Genomic DNA, 21946 nt, shown 5'->3' with positions numbered 1-21946 from the left:
AGCATAGTATTGTTATATAAATACACATTTGGATCAATGATTGCTTGTAAAACAATTTATTAGAAAATTTCCATCACAGTTGCATTGATCCAAGCGTCTAATACATTATGCAAAGGGATTTATATGGATGAGGAAAAACACACCTATAAGTGTCCAATGCTAGGAATTGATTCAATAATGTGTCAATAATGTGTCAACGCAAAATTCTCTCACATATTGTTGCTCACACTTCTCCCTAAATGAATAATAATGAAAAAAAAAAGTCACCTCAAAGGACAAAGAAAAAGAAGGATAGAAAAAGCTTTTCGTTTTCAAAACTCATTACATTCAAGGTAGAATGATGCTCAGAACAGTACTGTTTGCACAAATAAATAAAATAAATTTTCCAAACAGAGAAAAGAAGGCAAAAAGATGTGAGATGTATGTATTAGGGGTGTAATGATTCTGGGACTGAGACCGTGATATAGACATCCAGCAACCCACCCCACCCCCACTGCTGCAGGTACAACTTGAAGTCTTATGGACATTAGTAATTTATCAAAACCTGTTTCTGATTTCACAATTAACTACAAGTTATTTCATGCAAAGCATGAAATTATTATTCTATTTAAACTGACTATAGTTGTATAATTTGCTCTTATATTAATATTACACATTACACCTATTTCATTGTCATCCAACTGCATGTCATGTGACTTTTGATCTAATCATGATCAAGTGACCATGCCTGCGGTAAAGGTTAGTTTAATTAGCTCAAGATGGACAATAACTCTGAGACTGCACACCCCTGGGCACATTAAAGTCAGTAGTGTAGGGAACCCCCCCCCAGAAAAAAAAGAAGACAAGGTCTGAACCAAACTGGATTTGATGAATCATTACACCCCTTGTATATATTAACATTTAACCTAATATATAATGGATCAAAATAATCAACAAGCATTATTCGTTAATGTGGCTCCACATTAAAGACACTATTCCTAAATACTTGCATTTATATGCTTTTATGTTTATCAGACCACATGGAATATATAAATGTTTAGTCTGAAAATGGAACAACCACTGCAAAAGGCACTATAGAGGAGTAATGCTGAAACAACCCACAGTAAAATGGAAAAATATCAATAGAACATAAATAGAGGATTGAAGCATTAAAGCCTAATCAGCCATTTGTCTTGCACTTTGTATCATCCACAGTACCCACTCTCCCTTTACAATGTACAACACTGTACATTTAACAGTTTTGTTTGCCAAACCTTTGATATCAACACAGTATTATTGGAGCTGAGCACTGCAGATATTTCACTGTGAACATGTGTGTTGTGGTTATACCTTCCTTTTGATGGATGCAAATTGTGTGCTGGAGCTTAACAGCTAAAAATCCTTTGACTGTCACTTCTTTCAGGCCGTCAGTTGTCTGTTTGTGAATATGGCCACGTATCTTTGTACTGAGTAATATAATATTTTGTGTGTGAGAAAGTCATACTTTTACAATAACATATACTGGACACTTTGGCCTCATACATACTGTAAATGTTATGTAGCCATACCTTCAAAGGTGTTGGAGTGTTAGGGACTGTACAAAAATTATACAGCGGGTGAGAGCAGAAAAATGGGAGAGCTAATTGGCTTTTGTTTTTTCTTCAGGAATAAGTAGTCCGAATATTATACGGCAGAGTGGGACCTGCTTTTTTCCACAAAATCGGTTTTATTTCAGCCTTCCCTTGGAAAAGTACTGTATCTCAGTTGTGCCTGTGCACTGGCAGGGCTTATCCAAGCACATTTGTTATTTTCACTTATACGTCTAGAGAAGAGTCCTGCACGAGTCCCGTTTTACAACCCACCTCTCATCTGCAAAGCTCAGTAATGCAAATGACCTGTTACCCACAATTATATCTAGATAGAGCATGTGTACTAAATGTCAGGCCACATGTTTTCTGTGCATAATGATGTGCAGCTTTATCTCACAATACAGTGATCCACATTATGTGTGCAATCAGTAGTAAAACAAAACTGAGTGCAGCAAAAGTAAAAAATAAATTATGTTAAGCATTATTTTGTGGGTCACTTTTTATATTTGAAACTACATAAGTAACAAACACATATATCTGTCTTAACTAATCACTACTGATTTACAAGAATGCCAAATGATTAATGGTCGGTTTTGTGAGGATAATGTAGCTGTGGCCATATTAGCCGATGACCAAACATCATCTTACAGTATCTATTGTGCTGTGCCCCTGACCGAAGTATGAGGTAGGATTGTGTTGTCAAAATATTAATAATATCAATAATAATATTTGATATGTATATTGTATTTATATTTTGCTCTCTACTGTCTCTGTAATATGGTCTCTACTCCAAAAAGTTCTAATTCAAAGGAAGGGGGGCCCAATGAAAATATTCAAAATGTTAGGCAGGGCCTAGCTTCATTAAAATAACAGACGTTTCAACCCTCCCCAGTAATTTTTGTACAGTCCCTTGTTAGTATATATTATGTGTGTGTGAATGTGAAGGAGAAAGAGAGACCGTAGCAGTGCAATTTAGACTCTCTGAACTGCACTGCTGCATGTAGAAACTGGACTGGCTGTAAAGTATGAATATTGTAACAGAAAACATGTTCAGTCTCAGGGCTGCTGCTGGTACTGGCTCTCTGTGGCTGTGTAGAAATCCTCCAGGACGCTCTGCAGGTATTCAAAGGTGGGACGGTCCTCAGGCTTGTTCTTCCAACACTCCAGCATGATTTCATAGAGTTCGGTGGGACAGCTGTCCAGGCGCTGCATTCGGTAGCCCTTTTCCAGGGAACGTATCACTTCTGGGTTGGTCATCCCTGAAACCAAGAGTATGTGGTCGTGTTAAGAGAGACTACAAAGCTACAACCTCTTAAAAATGAAAGAGAAACATATAATGGGCTGTCCTTAGGTGACTTGTGAGTGACTTAGGTGGCTGGGATGCTAACTTTGTGGCTATATTCAGTTATGGGACCACTCAACTGTGTCCATTTAACAGAGTTTTAACAGAGTTTAGGGACAAAACTGTTGTGCACTAATTGCAAGTGTAAGGACATGCAAATTCTATATCAACGCTGAAATGAGTGATCCACTTACCTGGGTATGGTGTGCGTCCATAGCTGATAATCTCAGTCAGTAAGATGCCGAAAGACCAGACGTCAGATTTGATGGTGAAAGAGCCGTAGTTGATGGCCTCAGGGGCTGTCCATTTGATGGGGAATTTGGCTCCTGGTTATTTGGGAAAATTGCAAAATTTGACTTTGTTATTGAGACATTGCTGACAAGTTTCCTGCTGCTCTCGCATCCCCTCAAACACTTCCATCCTCTGCTCATTCAGCTAACCACACAGCAGGTCATTCTCGTCTTCACTCACGCTATTTTTGTCACTCGTGTTGTAATCCGACATCTATCTGACACAAAGTAATTTCCCCCCAACTGATGAAATTGTGACTGCTCCCATTTCATCATTTCCCCAATTTCCTAATCCCTTCTGCTGCTGTGTAGCCACTTCACCTGGCTGAACAATATGTGACTGCGTCGTACCTTCCCTGGCTGTGTACTCGTTGTCCTCAATGATACGAGCGAGGCCGAAGTCGGCGATTTTGCACACTAAAGCCTTATTGACCAGGATGTTGGCAGCTCTCAGGTCTCTGTGGATGTAGTTCCTCTGCTCAATGTAGGCCATGCCCTCTGCGATCTAGAGACAAATAAGTCAAAACAACAGCATTATCAGCATTTCCTTGTTTAAACAAACACGTCCACGCTCTCAGACATACTATACCTAATAGACTTTCTTTAAGCTGCTATGTTGCTTTCAGTAAATTGCACTGCTGCTAATAACAGCAGACATTTAATATAACATGCGTGAGGTGAGGATTTATTCACACGTGTACCCTCTCCCTTTAGCTCCTTTGTGTTAGCACTAGATAAGACCAATATCTCTGACTATCTGATGAATAATTTAACATCACCAAATCAGTCATGGTAGGATTGAATCAAAATAGGCAAATCTAACCTTCTTCCTCTTCCCTTCCCTCTCTGTTTTTTTTGTATTGGACATGAAGTACCTCATGCAGCAAGGTGCTAACTCCCTTATAAACTCACTCAATCATTCACATTTCCAGATTTTCTATAAGAGGGAACTATTTGGTCACTGTCAGTGTAACTCTACACATACCAACCACCAACATGTATAATGTAGACATGTCATTATCTTTGGTAACCTTCTGACTTGTCATCTAGGACCATCATCTAGTCAAGCATTGAATTTGGCCGAAACTTTGGTTTATGACTAAATAGTAAACAAATTACATTCTTATCAGCTTCAGCTGTGCACTGTGTTTATGGCTAATTAGCCACACATGCTAAAATGGTGAATATGGTAAACAATATATCTGTGTCCTAATTCAGGGGCTGCATCCTTTCGGGACTGTATTTGAAGAAGGATTGTGTCATAGCGGTGTGACTAGGCTGTCCCATTTTCAAGGCTCATTCAATTGCGTCTGAGAAATGCGGCCTTCTTTTCCTGGGAAACAAAGGCTCCAACAGGTGGATCCTTCGCAGCCCAACTTATCCCAAGATTCATTGCACTCTGGTCATGAAAATAAATGCAAATGATTATACTTTTAAATGTAAGTATTAATAGTTTCAGCTCAGTTCAACAGCTGATGATACAACTGTAAAAAAACAAGGGTATTAAAACCTCAAGTTTTTGTTACGTGTTGTAAAGGTTGCTAGGCAACAGGAGCGGTGCTTTGCAACGCAACCATAAGAGAGGGCAAGGCTGGTGATGCGAAGAAAAAATCCTCCGTATGTCAGACCGTCTCGATTCGGTTCTACAGGCCACACCTTGGTATACCTCATCCTCCAAAGGATGCAGCCCCTGAATTGGGACACAGCTTATATCTGCTGTGTCAGCATGTTAGCACTGTTATTGTGAGTATGAAATAATAATAATAATAATAAATTGTGATAATAATAATAAAACTGGAACATCACTTTGTAGAAACACCTTTGTAAAAAGTAAATTCTCAAGAAGAAATACATTCACCCTGTGGTTGTATAACACAAAATGTCAGCTTTTGAAGATTTTGTAAATACATTTATATTTAATTTCCCTTTCTATACATATATGACCGACAACTTTATAGTTCAAATATTCAATATTCAACCAAGAGGTGGCGCAGTTGGATCATAGTGGCTGGTCACAGTTAAAAGTGTGTCACACCAATGACACTGCTTCCTTATCCACCTGTGTTTCAGCAGTATTTCACACTGGAGTATTTTTCTTGCAACCATAGTGTATCAGCAAAAAACTGTACGTCACAGAATTACACAAATCTTAACACAATCCTTATCAACAGAAAAATACACTACTGAATTCATGACAACATGAAACAGCCAAACAACCAGAGGATCTGGTTTGGCAGGTTGACGAAGGACAGTGACTCTCACCTGGGCAGAGAAGTCGATGAGCTTGGGGAGCTGGACACGGTTGCCCTCATCACTCTTTAAGAAGTCTAATAAACTACCTGCAGGCATACATACAAACACATCAATGAACACACACCTGGTAGGAAAAGAACCCCCCCAAAACTATAGATATCCTTAAAACAGATTCAATCACCAGTTATGTACAGAAAACGCTAAATGAAATAAACCTGCACTGAGATTTCATTTTCCCGTTCCCTTTAGTTTATTGCTCAAATTTCTCCCAACATGTTTTGTCTGAAGTACCTCCACTGTCCAGTCACATGAACTTGTATTATACACCATTACTGACACCACCCATCATGTTCCAAATACGTTCATGTGAACTGATGTACACTGACGTTAACACCAGCAATTATAGAAAAGTCAACACTGTTACAATAAAGCCTGTACTCTTATCACTTGTAGCTGACTACAGTATTTTAACAATTTATCCATTACTTTTAGCTGAGACATCTCTGCTTGCTACCGAGTTTTCGCACACTCTCAAATGCATCACAGATGTTCAGGTGATTCATTCTGCAGATTTAGACTGGGGCAGTGGCGTACTTCAGCCTCTTGGGGCTGAATGCACACACAAACACATGCATACCCTTCTCCATGTACTCCGTGATGATATAGATAGGTTCCTCCTTGCTGACAACAGCATTCAGTCGGACCAGTTTGTCGTGCTGCAGCGTCTTCATCAGGTTGGCCTCCATCATGAAGGCCTCCACTGACATGCTGCCGGGCTTCATGGTCTTCACTGCCACCTTGGTATGCTTATTGTACGTAGCTTAAAGTACAACAATAATTAGCATTAGAAAATGAATTGCTTGCTTCCTTTTTCAATTAAAAACTGGATTTAAAATATTACAGATCCATCTCACCCATCCAGACTTCTCCAAACTGGCCAGCACCAAGCCTCTTTTCCAGTTTGAGGGATGATCTTGGGATTTCCCAGGCATCTTTCTCCCAGGGCTTCTCAGGTTTTGGGCTCAGGCACGGGCTTGTCAGGGTTTGGCAGAGGCCATCTCCCTGCTCTGGAATAAACAAACAAAAAAGGAAATTCATGATTTGATTTTGATCATCGAAGCCATGAGAGGCAAGTGATTCTTTCTTTTCCATCAGGATTTTTCTAAATGTTTTTGTAATACTCATTTTGGCCACAAGAGGCTGTGAAGTATTTTTTTTTTCACCTGCAAAACCCCTGAGAAGCAAGTGATTTTTTTCAATTTTTTTTTTTTGGCAGGGTGTTTCCTTTCCCAAGTGTCAGCCCGAACAGGCTGAAGTACACCACTACCTCAGTCTAACTAAAAGCATTCATGTTTTTTTTTACTCAGTGATTTTTAATGTCTCCATGTTGTTTGTAACATTACTGTTACAGTAGAAACACAATCGGCAAAGTCTTTCTGCTAGAAAGGCTTTATCAGGTGAGATAAAGAGCTTCAATGCCCAATACGTTTCTAATTAAAACCACCTGGAAAAAAGATCTATTTAGACCTGGGGTAGAGGTGCAAAAAAATTCTTCACTTGCCTCTCAGGGCTTCCATAATTTCTAGTGTTCAATGTTGTGAATAAGAACTGTATTGTTCTTATTTGTAGGGAATATATATGATAATTCCACAAATCTATTCAATATAAGTTTGGCAAAAATGAAGAATATTTTCAGGCTGATGCTACTACTAATCAACAATTAATACATGAGCCTGACAGTGTTTCACAGAGGATGGCCGGTTGGCCAGCAGAGAGTGCTGTGCATCACACATCCTGTTTAGTGGTGGAACACAGATGGAGCAAGTCACTCTTTTCTAAGACCATTAAATGATTGAAATACGAGACAAAGTTTGTTCCTTACATCATTTTAATGAAGACAGGCAATAACACCCAGGTGGACTACTAAAACACACAGCTGTGAGGAGCTCAGATCCTTCACTAACAAACTGGGGAAAGTCTGAATTCTGAACTTACTCTTGTAATGGCTGACCAGGTCCAGCAGGGTACCGAAGGTGATGCGGGGAGAGATGTAGAATCCTCCATTGTCCAGCGTGCGGATCTTATAATGTTTAACTGTGTCGGCGGCCTGTGCGTCGCTGTCCCTGACAGACAGAGAGTAGCTGCCTGTGGTAGGACAGAAGGAAAACAGTGATCCGTAGGGGACTTTTTTAATGCTGACTCCGGCATTTTTTTCACTGACACTGTCTTAGATTTTTAGATGATTCAACATTTTAAAATTGTAATGTTTTTATGTTAGCAAACTAAAGGTATAAAGTATTTCCCACGGATGTTTTTTCTTGCCTGCAGACCAACATGGGGCACACTCCAGTGATTTAGTGTTGCACTTAATGAATATTATGAAAATACATTTTGAAGACACACAAAAGACAGATCAAACTCAGAGTTTTAGTCTCAATATGGGTCAAGCTCTGAAAAAACTGTATCCTGTGTAATGCAGGCCTAGTCCCAAGTCCAAAAAATGTAACGCAGTAATATCTAACTCTTAAGCACTACATTACATGCACCAGCAAGTCGCTGGTGGTTTACGGTGGGTTTACCGGAGCTGTTTTGTTGAAAATTGTCGCATCTGGAAGCATTGCTGCGGATGATGGGAGTTTTGTGAAACCATTAATAAAGATGCTAAAAAGCTCTCAGAGCAGGGGGGAACCTCAGAGTCCAGTTATAATTCTCTTTGTCACTACAAGTGACACCTTTCACATTACACATCACACTTTCATCTCTTCCATTGTTAACATTATATATGGAGAAGATCACCTTTAAGGGCCAGTTATAAAAGTTATTAGCCTGTTAACCTGAGTTCGTAGTACTCTGTGTTTGTATTGTACCATTGCAGTTCCAATGGCTAAAGATGTGTGAGGTAGTTCATTTGCTTGATTTGTCAGAGGGAATTTTTGTTGTCAATAATTTCTTTAAAGGACTCACCCTTGGTGGTCTCACTGTCTCGGATCATGAAGGATCCTATTTTGTTCCCAGGGGCCAACAGCTGCCTCTCGGCATCTTTCCTGCTCACGCCCTTAAAGAACCACCTCAACAACAGGAAACAGATTGGTTAGTACAGAAACTTCCTAACGGCTTTGCCTACACATGCCTTTATTTTCCATATCATACTGCCCACTTTGTTTCCTTGCACATTTTCAATTTGTGAAAAACTATAAAATGTGACATCTAAATAGAGAACATGATGATACTGCAACTATTTATAATGTTATAATAATAATAATAATAATAATGATAATAATATCTAACTTGACAGCCTCTCAACACCAAAGGTGTTTAATTGAATTATTTGATATTTATAGTCAGAAAAAAAAACAGTTGTTACCAGTGTGATATTAATCCTAATCATTTACATTTGTTTTGTGCGAGTTTTTTCACTTACTCCTCGGCCTCCAGAGTATCTTTGGCCACATAATTACTGGGGATGTAGCCGTCCTGACCAGTGCTGATTAACATAGCTCTCCACCACTCCCCTGATCTACAGAGGGACAGAGAGAGAGAGAGAGAGAGAGAGAGAGAGAGAGAGAGAGAGAGAGAGAGAGAAATGTGAATATTGAAGACAAAGACATAATAAACCACGTACTTCACCAGCTCAGAAACTAAAATGAATTTCTATCCCTCTTACAACCGACGCACGAAAGAATAAATGATATTCTACTTACTCCTCTAAGATTCTGAGCTTATCTCCCTTCTTGAAGCCGAGGTCTCCGTCATGAATGGCCTCGTAGTCGTACAGTGCCATGGCAATAGTCTCTCCTGCAGCGAGAAAGGCAGGAGACCACATGTTGATATAGATGTGGTCCTGGTACAGTGTTGAATGTGTATCGTTTGTTTTATTTTGTTAAAGCTGTTTACTTTCTACATACTGAGAAATTGAGGCTTGTAATGCCGTCACTCAATAGATTTCAAAATGATGATGTAGCTGAAACTACGCACGCTTTTCTTGGCTTGTGAAAAGTCGACATTTGAAAGGAAGTTTTTCAGTGACGTGAGAGTGATTTTTTATACACAAGTCTGAACTGCATTTGTCTTTGTTACTTACACTGGGTTCCCTGTACTTTGACTATATAACTGACTTCCTCATAAGCTTGATAATAATAGCAGCAGGGCTTCTGTACACTGAAGGCTTGTGTGGTGAGGCAGTGAGAGGGGGCTATCGCTCCATACCCATGCACTGACTCTACTTCCTCTGTCTTTTACACATGTTGTGTCGTGCTTCAGACAGCGTCTCTCTGTGTCTAACCAGCACTGACCTACATGACACTGTTTATGTGGCTTATGGCGGAGATGAAAAACCAAGGTGAGAATTTAGAAATAAACCTGGCGTTGACTGAAACTTAGAGGGACATTAGTTGTTGACTTTAACAGTGGATGCAGATTTAAGTCGAATGCATACTGTGTGAGTGGATGTACAGTAGTATGTAAACAAAGATTGCGACTCACCGTCTGATGCGTTTGCATTGGATGGCATTTTGCTCTGCAGAGAGACAGAAAGAGACACATTTATGTCAAGATATTAACCAGTACATGTATATATATACATTTTTTCCATTGTGAATACAAAAATATTGATTAGTGCCGTTTTTAACCATCTTAACCATCCGGGGCTTGGGGCATAGCTGAGAGCAGTAACTGCTTTGTTGTGACATCACAAAGCTACAAAAGTCCTGACAGCTTGCTTTAAGGATCTTTTTTGGAAAACACAGTATGTGCATTTCTCTGTGGACTGAGCACTTTGATACTTTCACAGTATTAATATAGAATCTAGACCTGATCTATAATCAAAAAAGATGGAAATCTCAATTTTTACAATATGGGACCTTTAAAATTTGCTTTGAAGCATTAAAGTGGACTGTCCTGCAATATCCCAAAGGATTATTTTCTACAAAAAAGCATGGCAAGACTATATTTCAACCAAATCCTATCAATCAATAATATTTCAATTTTTGCTTAAATTATTTCAGCCAGCACAGCTGCAAAGAAAACAGACAAGGAACAGAGGAAGGAAGGACTTTGTCGTATCAACTTTAATTATCATGATGTTGCTGGCAGTTATCTGTAGTTCAGAGTTTGGTTTTCTGTTCATCAGAAATAGTTTGTTCTCAACAAAGTTCAGTATAAGGCAAAGGCATAATGAGCTGAGCTGTGTAGAAACCAGACAGCCTGAATGACTGACTGTAAATATGAGATAACATATCATAGGTGTTGCTTAATTCTTAAATTTTGATTATGTGTCCCCTGCCTTAGTGCTGTGGTTCTGCTTCTGTCACTTCCTCTTTCTTCATTGAGGGTGAAAGAGGTGTTACAGTCAGCACACAGGAAACAGTAGCCAGAGGAACCGCGCTTAACACGAAGCGGCACTGCTGCTTTACCGATGACACAGATCAAAGTCTGGCCAGTATGCAAACTCGCAACAAGCCACAGGAATGTTTTCAGAGCATTCGTCAGTGCTCATTTATCCTCTCCGAGAAACAAAGGGAAAACTGCCACCTATCGCTGTAACCAGTGAAACTCTTCTCTCTTTCGTACCATGTCACACTTTCACTGTTTCTGCTTTTGATGCTATTAGTCTTCCTCATTCTTAATTTAAATCCAGGTGTGTGTGTGTGTGTGTGTTTCTAGTCAGATACACACTTATGTGACTAAGTCGATGTTCAGTGATGGAGAGTCACCATTTTAACTCCACTACATGAATCTGTCAGCTATAGTTACTAGTGACTTTTCAGATGAAGGAGTAACAACACATTTTTAGAGATTAAACCAGTGGCTCCCAAACATTTGTCATGTGACCCCCTGAAAAAACAGTATCTGGTTTGTTTGTCGTCACATTCAAGACTCGAAGCGGTAAAATTATATAGAGAAGGAGAGAAGATTAGACAAAAATCCAAAAAATGAATAAAAAACATGTTCATCATTCATCATCTCACGACCGCTGAGATTTAGCTTGTGACCTTTTGGAGGGGATCAGATGCTTTGGTTGGGAGCCACAGTATATAAAGTATCTAAACTCGCCTCTCCTGGGGCTGAGTTTCTGCAAATCAGGTACTTTTACTTTTGATATCTTAAGTGTATTTTGTTGATAATACTTCCTAATACTTCCTCTACCAATGAACGAGTTGTACTATAACAGAGCATTTTTAACAAAGCAAAGTGTAAATGATTCATTCTCCATGAGATTTCATGATTTGAAGTTGTTATTTGCCATATGATGAATACCAGCTAGTGACTTTTCACAGATCATAATCTGCCACAACGTTACTGCTTACAGCTTTGCTTCCTGAGTTTCCTGTGGTGGGGTCTTTGACATAGTGGGCCGTCTGTGCGCGGTTCTGCAGCTCATCGTTACCCGTCCCTTTGCTGAGAGGCTCCTGCTCCTTCTTTGAGCCCACACAGCCCATGGTGCCTTCTGCAGGAGGATAACAGAGGAGAAACAGCAAGACGTTAGGGTCTGTGATTATCAACAGGAAAATACCATTGTGATGTTAAAATGTTAATAGTCTGGCCTATTTCACATCGCCTTATAGTGACTAAATTATTCAAAGAATAGTGGAATGCTTTGGAGGTCACACTCATCTAAGGCTGAACATAAACATAAAGTGTGCAGTACAAGAACCCAGAGGATCAATGCTGTGAACGCATTATAAACTAGTTTATGATAGGCTGATTAATAAATAAACAATTAAAGCACAAAATGACCTTTGAATGCGACAAAGTACACTGTGCTGATCAAGTATTATGTGTCACACACGACTAGGAGTGAATATAAAACTAGTTATGTCCTAGCATTGTAGATGACTTGAAATAATCACTAATTTTCTTACTTGAGATACAGAAGTGTTTGTGTTTTTAGAAAACAGATGAAAAGACTACCGCACCTAATATCATAATAAATGATGGAGATAACAATCCAGAATAAGTTAAAGTTCAGGTTAGCAGCTCAAGGCTTTGTTAGCTGCTACTGGTAAAATACACTCAAATCTCCGTCCAAACTGTCAGCAGTCAAGTTGGACTGTGGGTAATGTAGGCGGTAGTTAGTTATTAAACTGTGCATCATGAATCTGACAATGTTAGAAGTGTAATGCTAAACTAGTGGAGTGCTATTTTAATCAACTTTTTAAATCTTGGGCCTATTTTGCTAAGTTTAATATAATAAAAATGGATACATTATCTATTCTGTAGCTACTGGACATTTAGCATGCTACATTCATTTATTTAATATATAATATAATAATGGTAAGTAAATATTATATTTACTGATTATTGGGCCAGTGTCGCTTGTTTTATTGCTGTTTACGTATGTAACTGTGTTCACACACCCACGTGAGGGATCATCAGGAAATAAAGACGTCAGCCACATCATCAGTCTGACATGTTGCACCCTGTATTGTTTGGGCATTGTGCACGGATTAATCCCATGCTGATTTAGAACATGTAGATTTACGATGATCTGGTTTCCTCTAGTGTCTGGTGTTGCAAACTGTGACACTTTATCTCTTTTCAACTGTAAATCTTGTGAAAAGGGAAAATCACAAGATGTTGTTCGATACTCTTTGCCACAAAGGGAAGACTGAGAAGACAAAAATGCCTATGGCTCAGTCAGTCAGCTGCATGATTTTTGGGATGCTGGATGCTTCTGAAATTTCTGCATCATTGGCATTTATTCTTAATAGATTAGATTTAATGGATTTTTAAAGATGTCAGCAACACAACTGCTGCAAAATTGACTCTTATGCATCATGAGTGCTGCATGAGCAACACTGCAAGGTCTTTCTATCAACTGTGGCGATAAAAATTCTTTGCACACAAACCCCCTTATCCATCTGTAACATCTAGGGAATACTTTGTTTTCTCTTTGTGTCATTTTGTATCTGCGTATACATGTAAATGTGCATGCAGTTATGTGGAACAAGGTCTAACAGGAGCGAGAACAAAGAGGGAACTGTGACGGCAGATAGAAGTTGTGTTTTACTGCACATGTTGGCTCACGTTCATGCAGAGGACAGAGTTATAGTTTGTAACCGATCTCTCTTCAGCTCAGAGAAGGAGATTATTGCACTGAACAAAGGAAGTAATGTTCATCAAGAGCATTAAATGGTAGACCCTGTTACCACGCCAATGGATGCACTATAATTTTAAAGGTCAGATATTACTATGAAATGACTAAAACTACCACTGGTATCATCAACAGATGTGTCGAATCACAAACAAAAGGAAACAGCACTGACAGAACTTAAAAAGTTGATCTTGATAAGTTCTATTATAAATATCTACAGTCTTTACATTAAGCATTAAAGGTCTTTAAAGGTCTGTTTTAACAATTAGACTATAGTTATATGTGTATCATTTATGTGTGCCTATTAAACACAACTGTGTTAACAAAATAGTGTTGATTTGATTTTCCCCCACTTTTCTTTTTGTCCCAGCCACATATGGTCAGATGTTGCTCCTATTTGCTAATTGTTTGCTATTTGTGGCTGAGCGCAGATCAACTCACCAGGTGGCGTGGGATCAGATTTAGTGAAAGTGGCTAAGATGCTAAGTGTGGATCTTAATATACCATTGCAGCTACATTCACAGGTTATACTGTTCACACTATACTGCTCTTTTACCAGCTAGTTTCCTTGTTCTGGGGGAGCTAGAGAAATGGAGGTATTAATCAACTTAATATTTTCACAGTTTTTATTTAACACCTCAGTTTACAAAAAGCACATAGCACAACTGAAACCACTGTGGGACCTTTAACATGCAGCGGTAAGCAATGGAAAATGTTTCGTTTGAACATTTAGACACAGGAAGTTCCAGCGTTCTTGAGGTCAAAACTGGTTGTGTTGATGTATTTGCTTCCTTTTTCTGTCAGTTCTGAACTTGTTCCTCTTTACACGTCTAATCAAAGAACGGCCAGGTTTCTCTGGAGAGTTTTTATTTCTATATTTAAAGCTCAGGAGGCTGTCAGTAACGCATCGTTTGTCGCTGTAAAAATTCCATTGTAATTGATTTGTTCCAGTTTGTGTATAAACAGCTACAATAAATGGCAAAGGCAAAAAAAAAACTGGCAGCTCTTAGTGAAGACGTGTGGAGTTTATAGGAGATTATAGAATAATTCTAATTGTGTGATCTCAGTGAAAGGTGAAGCGGTGCATGCGGGGTGAGGGAAAATTTCAAATTTTACTCATTCGGACTTTAACTGCAGGTAAAATTTTGATTTCAAAGATTTATACACAAAACATTATGCAAGTAAAAACTTGCAATTACTATTTTTTTGAATATCTTCATAAAACATGATGTATTCTGATCAGAAATAGCAGAAATACAATGTATTATTAGTTACATCATTTAATCTAGTTCTATGATCTGAGTCAGAATATCTTAATGTGACTTGATAGTTATAAACACGTCTTTGCATATCTTTGAATGTATGAGCTGGAGCCACACTGACAAATTGGCCAGGTCAGGTGATGCTTATTACAGATCAGTAGTGGTGTATGTTTCAGTTTTGGGCCGATAAGCTGATAAGATCGCCTGATAAGTATAACACAAAACGTCAGCACTGAAGTTTAAGGTTCTCTAGAAATAGTGTCACAACTACAAGCTCTGACAAGTTTATTTTTCAGCTGTAAAATGTCCTGCCTAGTGTGTATCACGGTCACAGTACTTTTAAAAACAAATCTAAGGAATACTAACAAGATTATGTTTATTATGTGTTTATGTAAAAACAAATTTTTATCAGCTAATATAACCTATTGTTATCAGATTTTTTATATCAGTATAGGGCTCAAAATTCCAGTATTGGTCAGGCTATAATATTGTAGACACTGGCCATATAAAAGGGCAGTATTATCTCTACTCCACTGGATTGGAGGGGATGATTCACCAGATGACGCCTCCTCTCTTGATAGGATTTGTAACTTGAAATTCTCCTGCTAATGGGTCAATACTTGTTCAAGGGGGAAAATTTGAACCTGAAAACATAATATTAAGGAACAGTTTTACATTTTGGGAAACGCATCTATTTGCTTTCTAGCAGAGAGTTAGACGAGAAGATCGATACCACTCTCATGTCTTGTCTGCTAAATTTGGTGTCAAGCTTGGCCTGGCATAAAAACTGGAGTCAGAGGGAAACAGCTGACCGGCTCTGTTCAAAGGTTAACAACAAAATCCACCTACCAACACCTCTAAAGCTCACTGATTAACATATCTCATTTTGACAATAGTCCAGGAAATAACCACTCCCAGAAAGAAACAGACAGAGCTGGGCTAGCTGTTTCCCCCTGCCTCCACACTTCACGCTATGATAATCACCTGCCGGCTCCAGCTTCATATTCGACATAACTATCAGGAAGAAAGCAAACCAGCACACAGCTGGGTCCAAAAGTCTGAGACCACTTTACCATTGGACTCAACAGCTGAGCCGAGAGTGAACTTCTCCCTTAACAACCAATTTTAGGGCAGGCAGCAACACTCTCTGTGACATAAACCAGTTTGCCTTTGTGCAGAAGGCGGTGTGACTGTGCAGCATAGTCAGAACGTGCTGGTCTGAAAAGTCCACCATTCATCCTCAATAGATTCCCACATGCCCACACACAGGCTGAGACCTGAGGAGAGACCTGAGCACAACACCTGCCCTTTGCTCTATATTAAACTGGAGGCGAGTACAGTAAAACCAGAATGGCCATTCTCACACCTACAGCTCTCTATAGCACGTAAAGCAAAGACCAAAGTGGAAACATATCACTGCTCAGTCATGAGTGATACTTAATGTGTTATAAGGTGTTATTAAGGTGACACTCGTCTCTTCTGGGTTTAACGCCTCCCTGAAAACTCCCAAAGAGCACCACCACTGCAGAATGAAGCTGTGGCAGTCCCCATTAAATAAGTTGTGTCATCCTCATACACAATGAGTGGTTATGGTTATTATCTACAGCTGAACGCCATGACTTTAAGAAAAAAGATGGAAGTTGGTGAAAGAATATTTTTATGCCAACTTCAGCAATTTCCACTCCTTTGAGTTGAGGATTTGAAAGATATTACTAACAGTTTCGTTTCTGTGCTTCTGTTTCTTCTCTCTCATGTTTGTTCTCCTCCTCTCTGTGAGTTATGTGTTCCTGTCCAGACAAAATCACCCTTAAAAATAGACCTCTGACTACCAGGCTTCATGCCATCAGTCTGTTGAATCAAGTCCGGGTTCATTTCACAATAATGTCTAAAGGAAGATCAAATGGTCTCAAATCTCAAATCTATATCATTCATCACCAGATCTACTGTTCCTTAGTAAAGATAAGTCAGAATTTCCTAATTCTATCAACATGTGAATTATCCAGCATGTGTTAAAACTGCCTGAGAAATCAACAGGATTTCAGTTGTCTGCAGGAAATTTGTATCTTTTATTAACTTTCTATGCAACAGCGTCTTCTGAAGGTTCAGATCATCAGATCAGGTCACACAGCAACATCAGCTTCAATACTCAAATGTGGATTTCTAACACTTAAAGGTCCCATATTGTACAAAGTGAGATGTATACAGATGCACACAGATGTATTCAGAAAGTGGGCCTCAGGACTTATGTAACTCTGTTATTCACAACAAAGCAGTCACCACTCTCAGCCATGCCCCAACCTGGACACACCACCCAAACTTGCAGGATTTGGTTTCTGTGGTTACCTGAAATCTGCTATATTTTTATTTGATCACTCAGCCAATCAGAAGACAAGTTTTGAGCGTCTGAGTCCATGAGATAGTTTTTGGCTCTTAAAACCACAAATATAGCTTCAATAAAACACTGGAAAAGTGTAAAATATGGGACCTTTAACATCAATGTTTGCACATTTTGGGAAATACATGTATTCACTTTCTTGCAAAGAATTAGATGAGCAGGTTGACACCGCTCTCATGTGTGTATGCTAAATATAAGGCTACACTCAGTTAGTTTAGCACAATGACTGGATACAGCTTGCCTGACGCCGTCCAATTGTAACAATATGACTAGCAGCACCTCCAAAGCTCTTTACTGAAGACATTGTCATATTTGTTTGATTGATTATTGCCTAGCAACCTCATAGTGATGACAAGATTTCCTGAGATATGACAAGCTATGACACTTTAATTCTCATCTAACTCTTGGAACGAAACAAATGGGCCATACGTAGTAATTATAAGATAATGGTCTTGGGTCAGCTGATTTAAAGACACCATTATGTTTATCTGTCACATGCTAACATGTAATATAAGAGTAGCACAAGTAGATGAAGAGCTGAGCTGCGTTTCGTTGCTTATGCATTTAACTTTTCACTTGAAAGAGGAAGAACGTGTTAAATCTTCTTTCGAAAGTTACACAGTCACACTTTAAACTAAGCACTGTGCTATTCAAGAGCAGCGCCAATCTCTAAAACAGGACGGCCGTTGTATTCAGCCACACTAAAGACATAGCACAATGTCACAGCACCTTTCAGAAGAGCAGTGTTCACCTCAGCCTCGGTCTCTGTTCTGATAACAGAGAGCACAGATCTATATGTGAGCAATTTATTTTTACTAATAAAGAATTTTAAAGAGGAAGTGTGATTCTGTAATGGAAAGTTTAAGGATGAACTTACTAATCACTTCCTGATAAAAATATGCATTTCAATTTCAGCTGAATAACTGAATGTAAATAATATCATGGCTGTTGAGATCTTTGCCACTCCAAAATATGAATCAAAAAAAAGTAGTTGTCTCTTATGCCAAACGTGAGGTTAGCATAAAGGCTCAGTTCAGAATTATATAATTACATTATAAAATGCAAATAAGCAACACTGTAATCATCAGGCTGTGTGGTCATAAATCTACAAGACAGACAGCCACATTCAGCTTTCAGTGTGTGTGGGTAAGAAATAGGCAGTGATGCTTTGCTGATTTAAGTCCACAACACAACATGAATGATGACATACACTTTAACATGATAGACTTTCATATCACATCTTCATCCTGTGAAAGTGGCAGCTTACGTTCATCTGCACCACTGTACAGGCACCAGGTCGTTATTATATTCGTGTGTGGCAGTTAAGCTGAATGCCACAACTACACTGTGGCCTCATTAATGCAGGATCCCATGTGTTATTCTACCAAAAAAAACAACAACTACTAGGCCACAGTAACACAGTCTCTCAACGGACAGACGACAGGAATAATTCATGTGTGTTCTGTTATGAGGGATATTTTTTTTTTCTTCAGATGTAAATTTTGCGGTGGTGCCGAGCTGAGTGTGTACCTGTTTGGGACCGCTTCAGGCCATAACAACATCACCTGCCAGTCTGGCACGCAGCCAACAGGACATTACACAGAAAGAAAGAAAGAAAGAAAGACAGAAAGAAAGAAAGAAAGAAAGAAAGAAAGAAAGAAAGAAAGAAAGACATCTCACAGCCTTGGGGTATTACTTCACTTGCACTGTTATTGAGTTACTTATCGACAGGAAAAGACAGAGGACTCTGGACTGTTGAGTGTCTCCATCTCAGCATCGTCTTACTTCTTCTGTATGACATGACGGTATTAATCATCATGGAGCTCCAGCTGTGTCTTTGTGTCTGTTGTCGGCTCTGCAGATAACCTATATACTTTATAAAAGCTGAGACTGATAACTTTTAAAACGTACAGTTTAGACACTTTGTATATGAACATAAAACGCTTGTATATGTTTCATTATATAATTATATAAAACATTTTCATAGTATGTGTCATGTATGGAGGAATTTCACATCTGATTCACATCGGAATGTGGGTTATACGTGGGTTGTATGACATCTGCAGTTAATCAAACGAAAATTGATCAGCAACTATTCTGATAATTGATTAATCATTTATGTCAATCATCAAGAAAAAATGCCCAAAGTCCTCTGCTCCTCTTTCAAGGTCACAATTGAAAATGTCACCTTAGTAGTTTGTCAATATTTCCTGACATTTTATTGTCAGAAGGATCATTTGTTTAATGGTCATAAGCTGTATAATTCTTATAACAGGAAGGTGGATTTGACTCAAATATTCAAATTCTGCTGAAGAAACACTCCAGCAACCAACCATGAATGTTGGGTCTTTTGAAAATTTGTGGTTGCAATAACTCATTATGGCTGATTTGACAACATGTGGGGATGATGTGGCAGCAGGGTCGATTCTAGCTGGGGGAATTCAACAATGGCCACCAATATTATGTAATATCAGCATTTCTGCAGCGCACATTACACACTGATGTAAAGCTGTAATGTTAAAGCAATTCCCTTTAAGGAAAGGAAATGGGTGACCAATGAACCTTCACATATCTATATGCTTTTAAAGTGATTCAACACCTAAAGATCACAACTGAAACTAGACTGGTTTCTAGTTTAGTCTAGATGGACTGTCTAAAAATAACTCTCTTCTCTCTTCTTTCTCTCTCTCACGCACACGCGCACACACACACACACACACTAAGATAGAGAGATTAACAAAGTTCAAACCTTAAAAGACTTCATACTCATCATTTCACAGAACGTGATGTGTGGCGGCATTGAGAAGAGATTTAGGTTCAACTTATTTTCCATCACTTTCACACTCAGTGTTTGTGTACAGTGACTTCTGTAGGCGGAGGTTGTCTCAACTCAAAGACCTTGAAGTTCCTCTTTTTCGAACCCAGCAACTTAAAACTCTTCTTCTTCCCTCTAAATTTCTAAATGTACATTAACTGCACAGCCTGTCCTTTTTTTCTTTTATTCTTACACTGATCTTTCACACGCTTTGGCTTCCCCCCCTTCTCTCTCCCCACACACAAGCAAACCCAGATGAAAGAGGTCACTTACCGCTCTTCAACCAACCAATCACTCGGACTCTTTATTTCTCTGGATGTGTGTTATCTTCTAGATTCGTCTGACTGTGGCGGGATTATTCCTCATTTCTTTCATGTAGCTTCCATCCCCGTGCAAAGCCGCTTCTTTCTCTTCTGGTTAGGGTTGAAGATGTGGCCGGGGCGACGGAACGCTGCGCACTGGACCTGTAGGAGGAAGTTTGAGCTGTGCGCATCTGAAAAGAGGAACAAGCGCCACACCAATCGTACTCTTAGTTTCACTCGCGTTCTTCAGATGCTCAAAGCTCAAAGATATCGATGGTAAAACTGTGTTTTTAATCATATTATCTATTTATTTTAATTAGATGCGGCACTTTATTTTCCATTGTGTCTACTGATGTATTTAATCATGTAGTGGATCATTCTTCCTTAATCCAAAAGCCAAAAAGTGTAACGGTGACGCCTCATTTACGTCGCTGCTGGAGAAGAGGAGGGATAGAGGGAAGAATGGATAAATGGATGGATGGCCACGGGTGGGTGGACAGATGTGTGGGACTCATTTGCATGGTGTGCGGGACAGATCTAACATGTATTCAAATGATAGTTTGACAGCTATCATGCTCTCAGTGCGTCCTCTGGGTGGAGGCAGGCGGGAAGGATGCAGAGAGGAGGGGGGGGGGCGTGGGCGGTTCAACAGCAGCTCAGCAGTAACACAGCTCTTCAACCATAATCCTTAATCAACAGTCGGGATTAGAAACCAAGTTCCCTCTGAAACCCAGGCTGTGGTGATGGGAGAGAGAGGGAGAGAGGGAGGGGGTGAGGATAAGAGTGAAATTAATGAGATGAGGGGAAAAAACCCAGAAAGGTAAAATGTGAGAGAGTTGAAAAACTGGTGAAGGATAATACAAGATAAAAAATAAAAAAAATCATAGCATGGGGGATAAAGAGAGAGAATTTGTGTTTAGCATCAGTTCACAGCTGCAGATGACCTGACGGTGCCTCATGTGGGGTGGGGGGGTGCAGTCACAACGAGGCCTCAGTTTACGGCTCTTCATATTCAAACTTAAGGGGGAAATGAGTTGCTCATTAACCAGACTTAAGACCCACAGTTTAATTATTACACAGGAAATTACAACACATGTGGCTGTCATACAAATCCACTGACAGGTGTATTCATCAAGGTTTCCACAGGTTCTCTGAACCGATCCGTCTGTGATGCTTTATACAAACAACAAGGAAACTCGAGAGGCGACTGATCAAACATCAGTGATCCCACTTGTTTCAGCTCACTGCTACAGTCACAGTGCCGTCTTTAAATATTCTGGCTTTTCTTTTTTTCCATTTCCTCCATTTTGTTACTATTTTATACAATTCTATATAACGTCTTGGTTTCTTATTTCTGCTATATTTCCTCTTTGTGTGATTCATTTTTAGAGTGTGAGGTACTTAAGGTTTTCTGTTTCTGTTTCTGTGTTTATTTTTATTTTTCAGACTTATAGAAGATACAGTGGTTATTAGCAGTTGTTTGCTCACATGATTTAGACCCAAGTCACGAATCTGAAGACTTTGAATTTAACACCACTGTTTTAGCCTTTTCGTTTATCTGCTGGTTTGGGTCACTCCCGCACACGCGACTAATCTTGAGGAACTCTTGGTATGGTACGGAGCCGGA

The 21946-nt window shown here is 39.2% G+C and overlaps 1 protein-coding gene across 1 annotated transcript; it reads right to left on the bottom strand.

Annotated features, from left to right (window-relative positions):
• Positions 1-40: 40 nt before the first annotated feature.
• hck (HCK proto-oncogene, Src family tyrosine kinase) lies at positions 41-20491 on the bottom strand. The gene is made up of 13 exons (XM_023401903.2): positions 20291-20491; positions 11759-11898; positions 9936-9969; positions 9155-9248; positions 8875-8970; positions 8418-8521; positions 7449-7598; positions 6368-6520; positions 6091-6273; positions 5463-5539; positions 3552-3705; positions 3105-3236; positions 41-2827 (listed from the first exon to the last, which is right to left on the bottom strand). Exons 2-13 carry the CDS (start codon positions 11888-11890, stop codon positions 2625-2627), a joined length of 1512 nt encoding a protein of 503 aa, XP_023257671.1. The 5' UTR covers positions 11891-11898; positions 20291-20491; the 3' UTR covers positions 41-2624.
• Between the last annotated feature and the right edge of the window lie 1455 nt (positions 20492-21946).

This window comes from Seriola lalandi, unplaced genomic scaffold, assembly GCF_002814215.2.
Source record: "Seriola lalandi dorsalis isolate HSWRI2012SDOR001 ecotype SW California unplaced genomic scaffold, Sedor1 jcf7180002053823, whole genome shotgun sequence".
NCBI lineage: Eukaryota > Metazoa > Chordata > Actinopteri > Carangiformes > Carangidae > Seriola > Seriola lalandi.
This window is presented reverse-complemented; position numbering and strand designations above follow the sequence as displayed.

Bases quoted from the DNA above. Each gene is read 5' to 3' on its own strand.
- hck (XM_023401903.2), bottom strand. From the start codon at position 11,890: ATGGGCTGTGTGGGCTCAAAGAAGGAGCAGGAGCCTCTCAGCAAAGGG. The intron at 6,521-7,448 runs GTAAGTTCAGAA...TGTTTATTCCAG, and splicing joins CCTGGTCAGCCATTACAAGA to AGCAGGGAGATGGCCTCTGC. The intron at 3,706-5,462 runs GTGAGAGTCACT...ATTTGTCTCTAG, and splicing joins TCATCGACTTCTCTGCCCAG to ATCGCAGAGGGCATGGCCTA.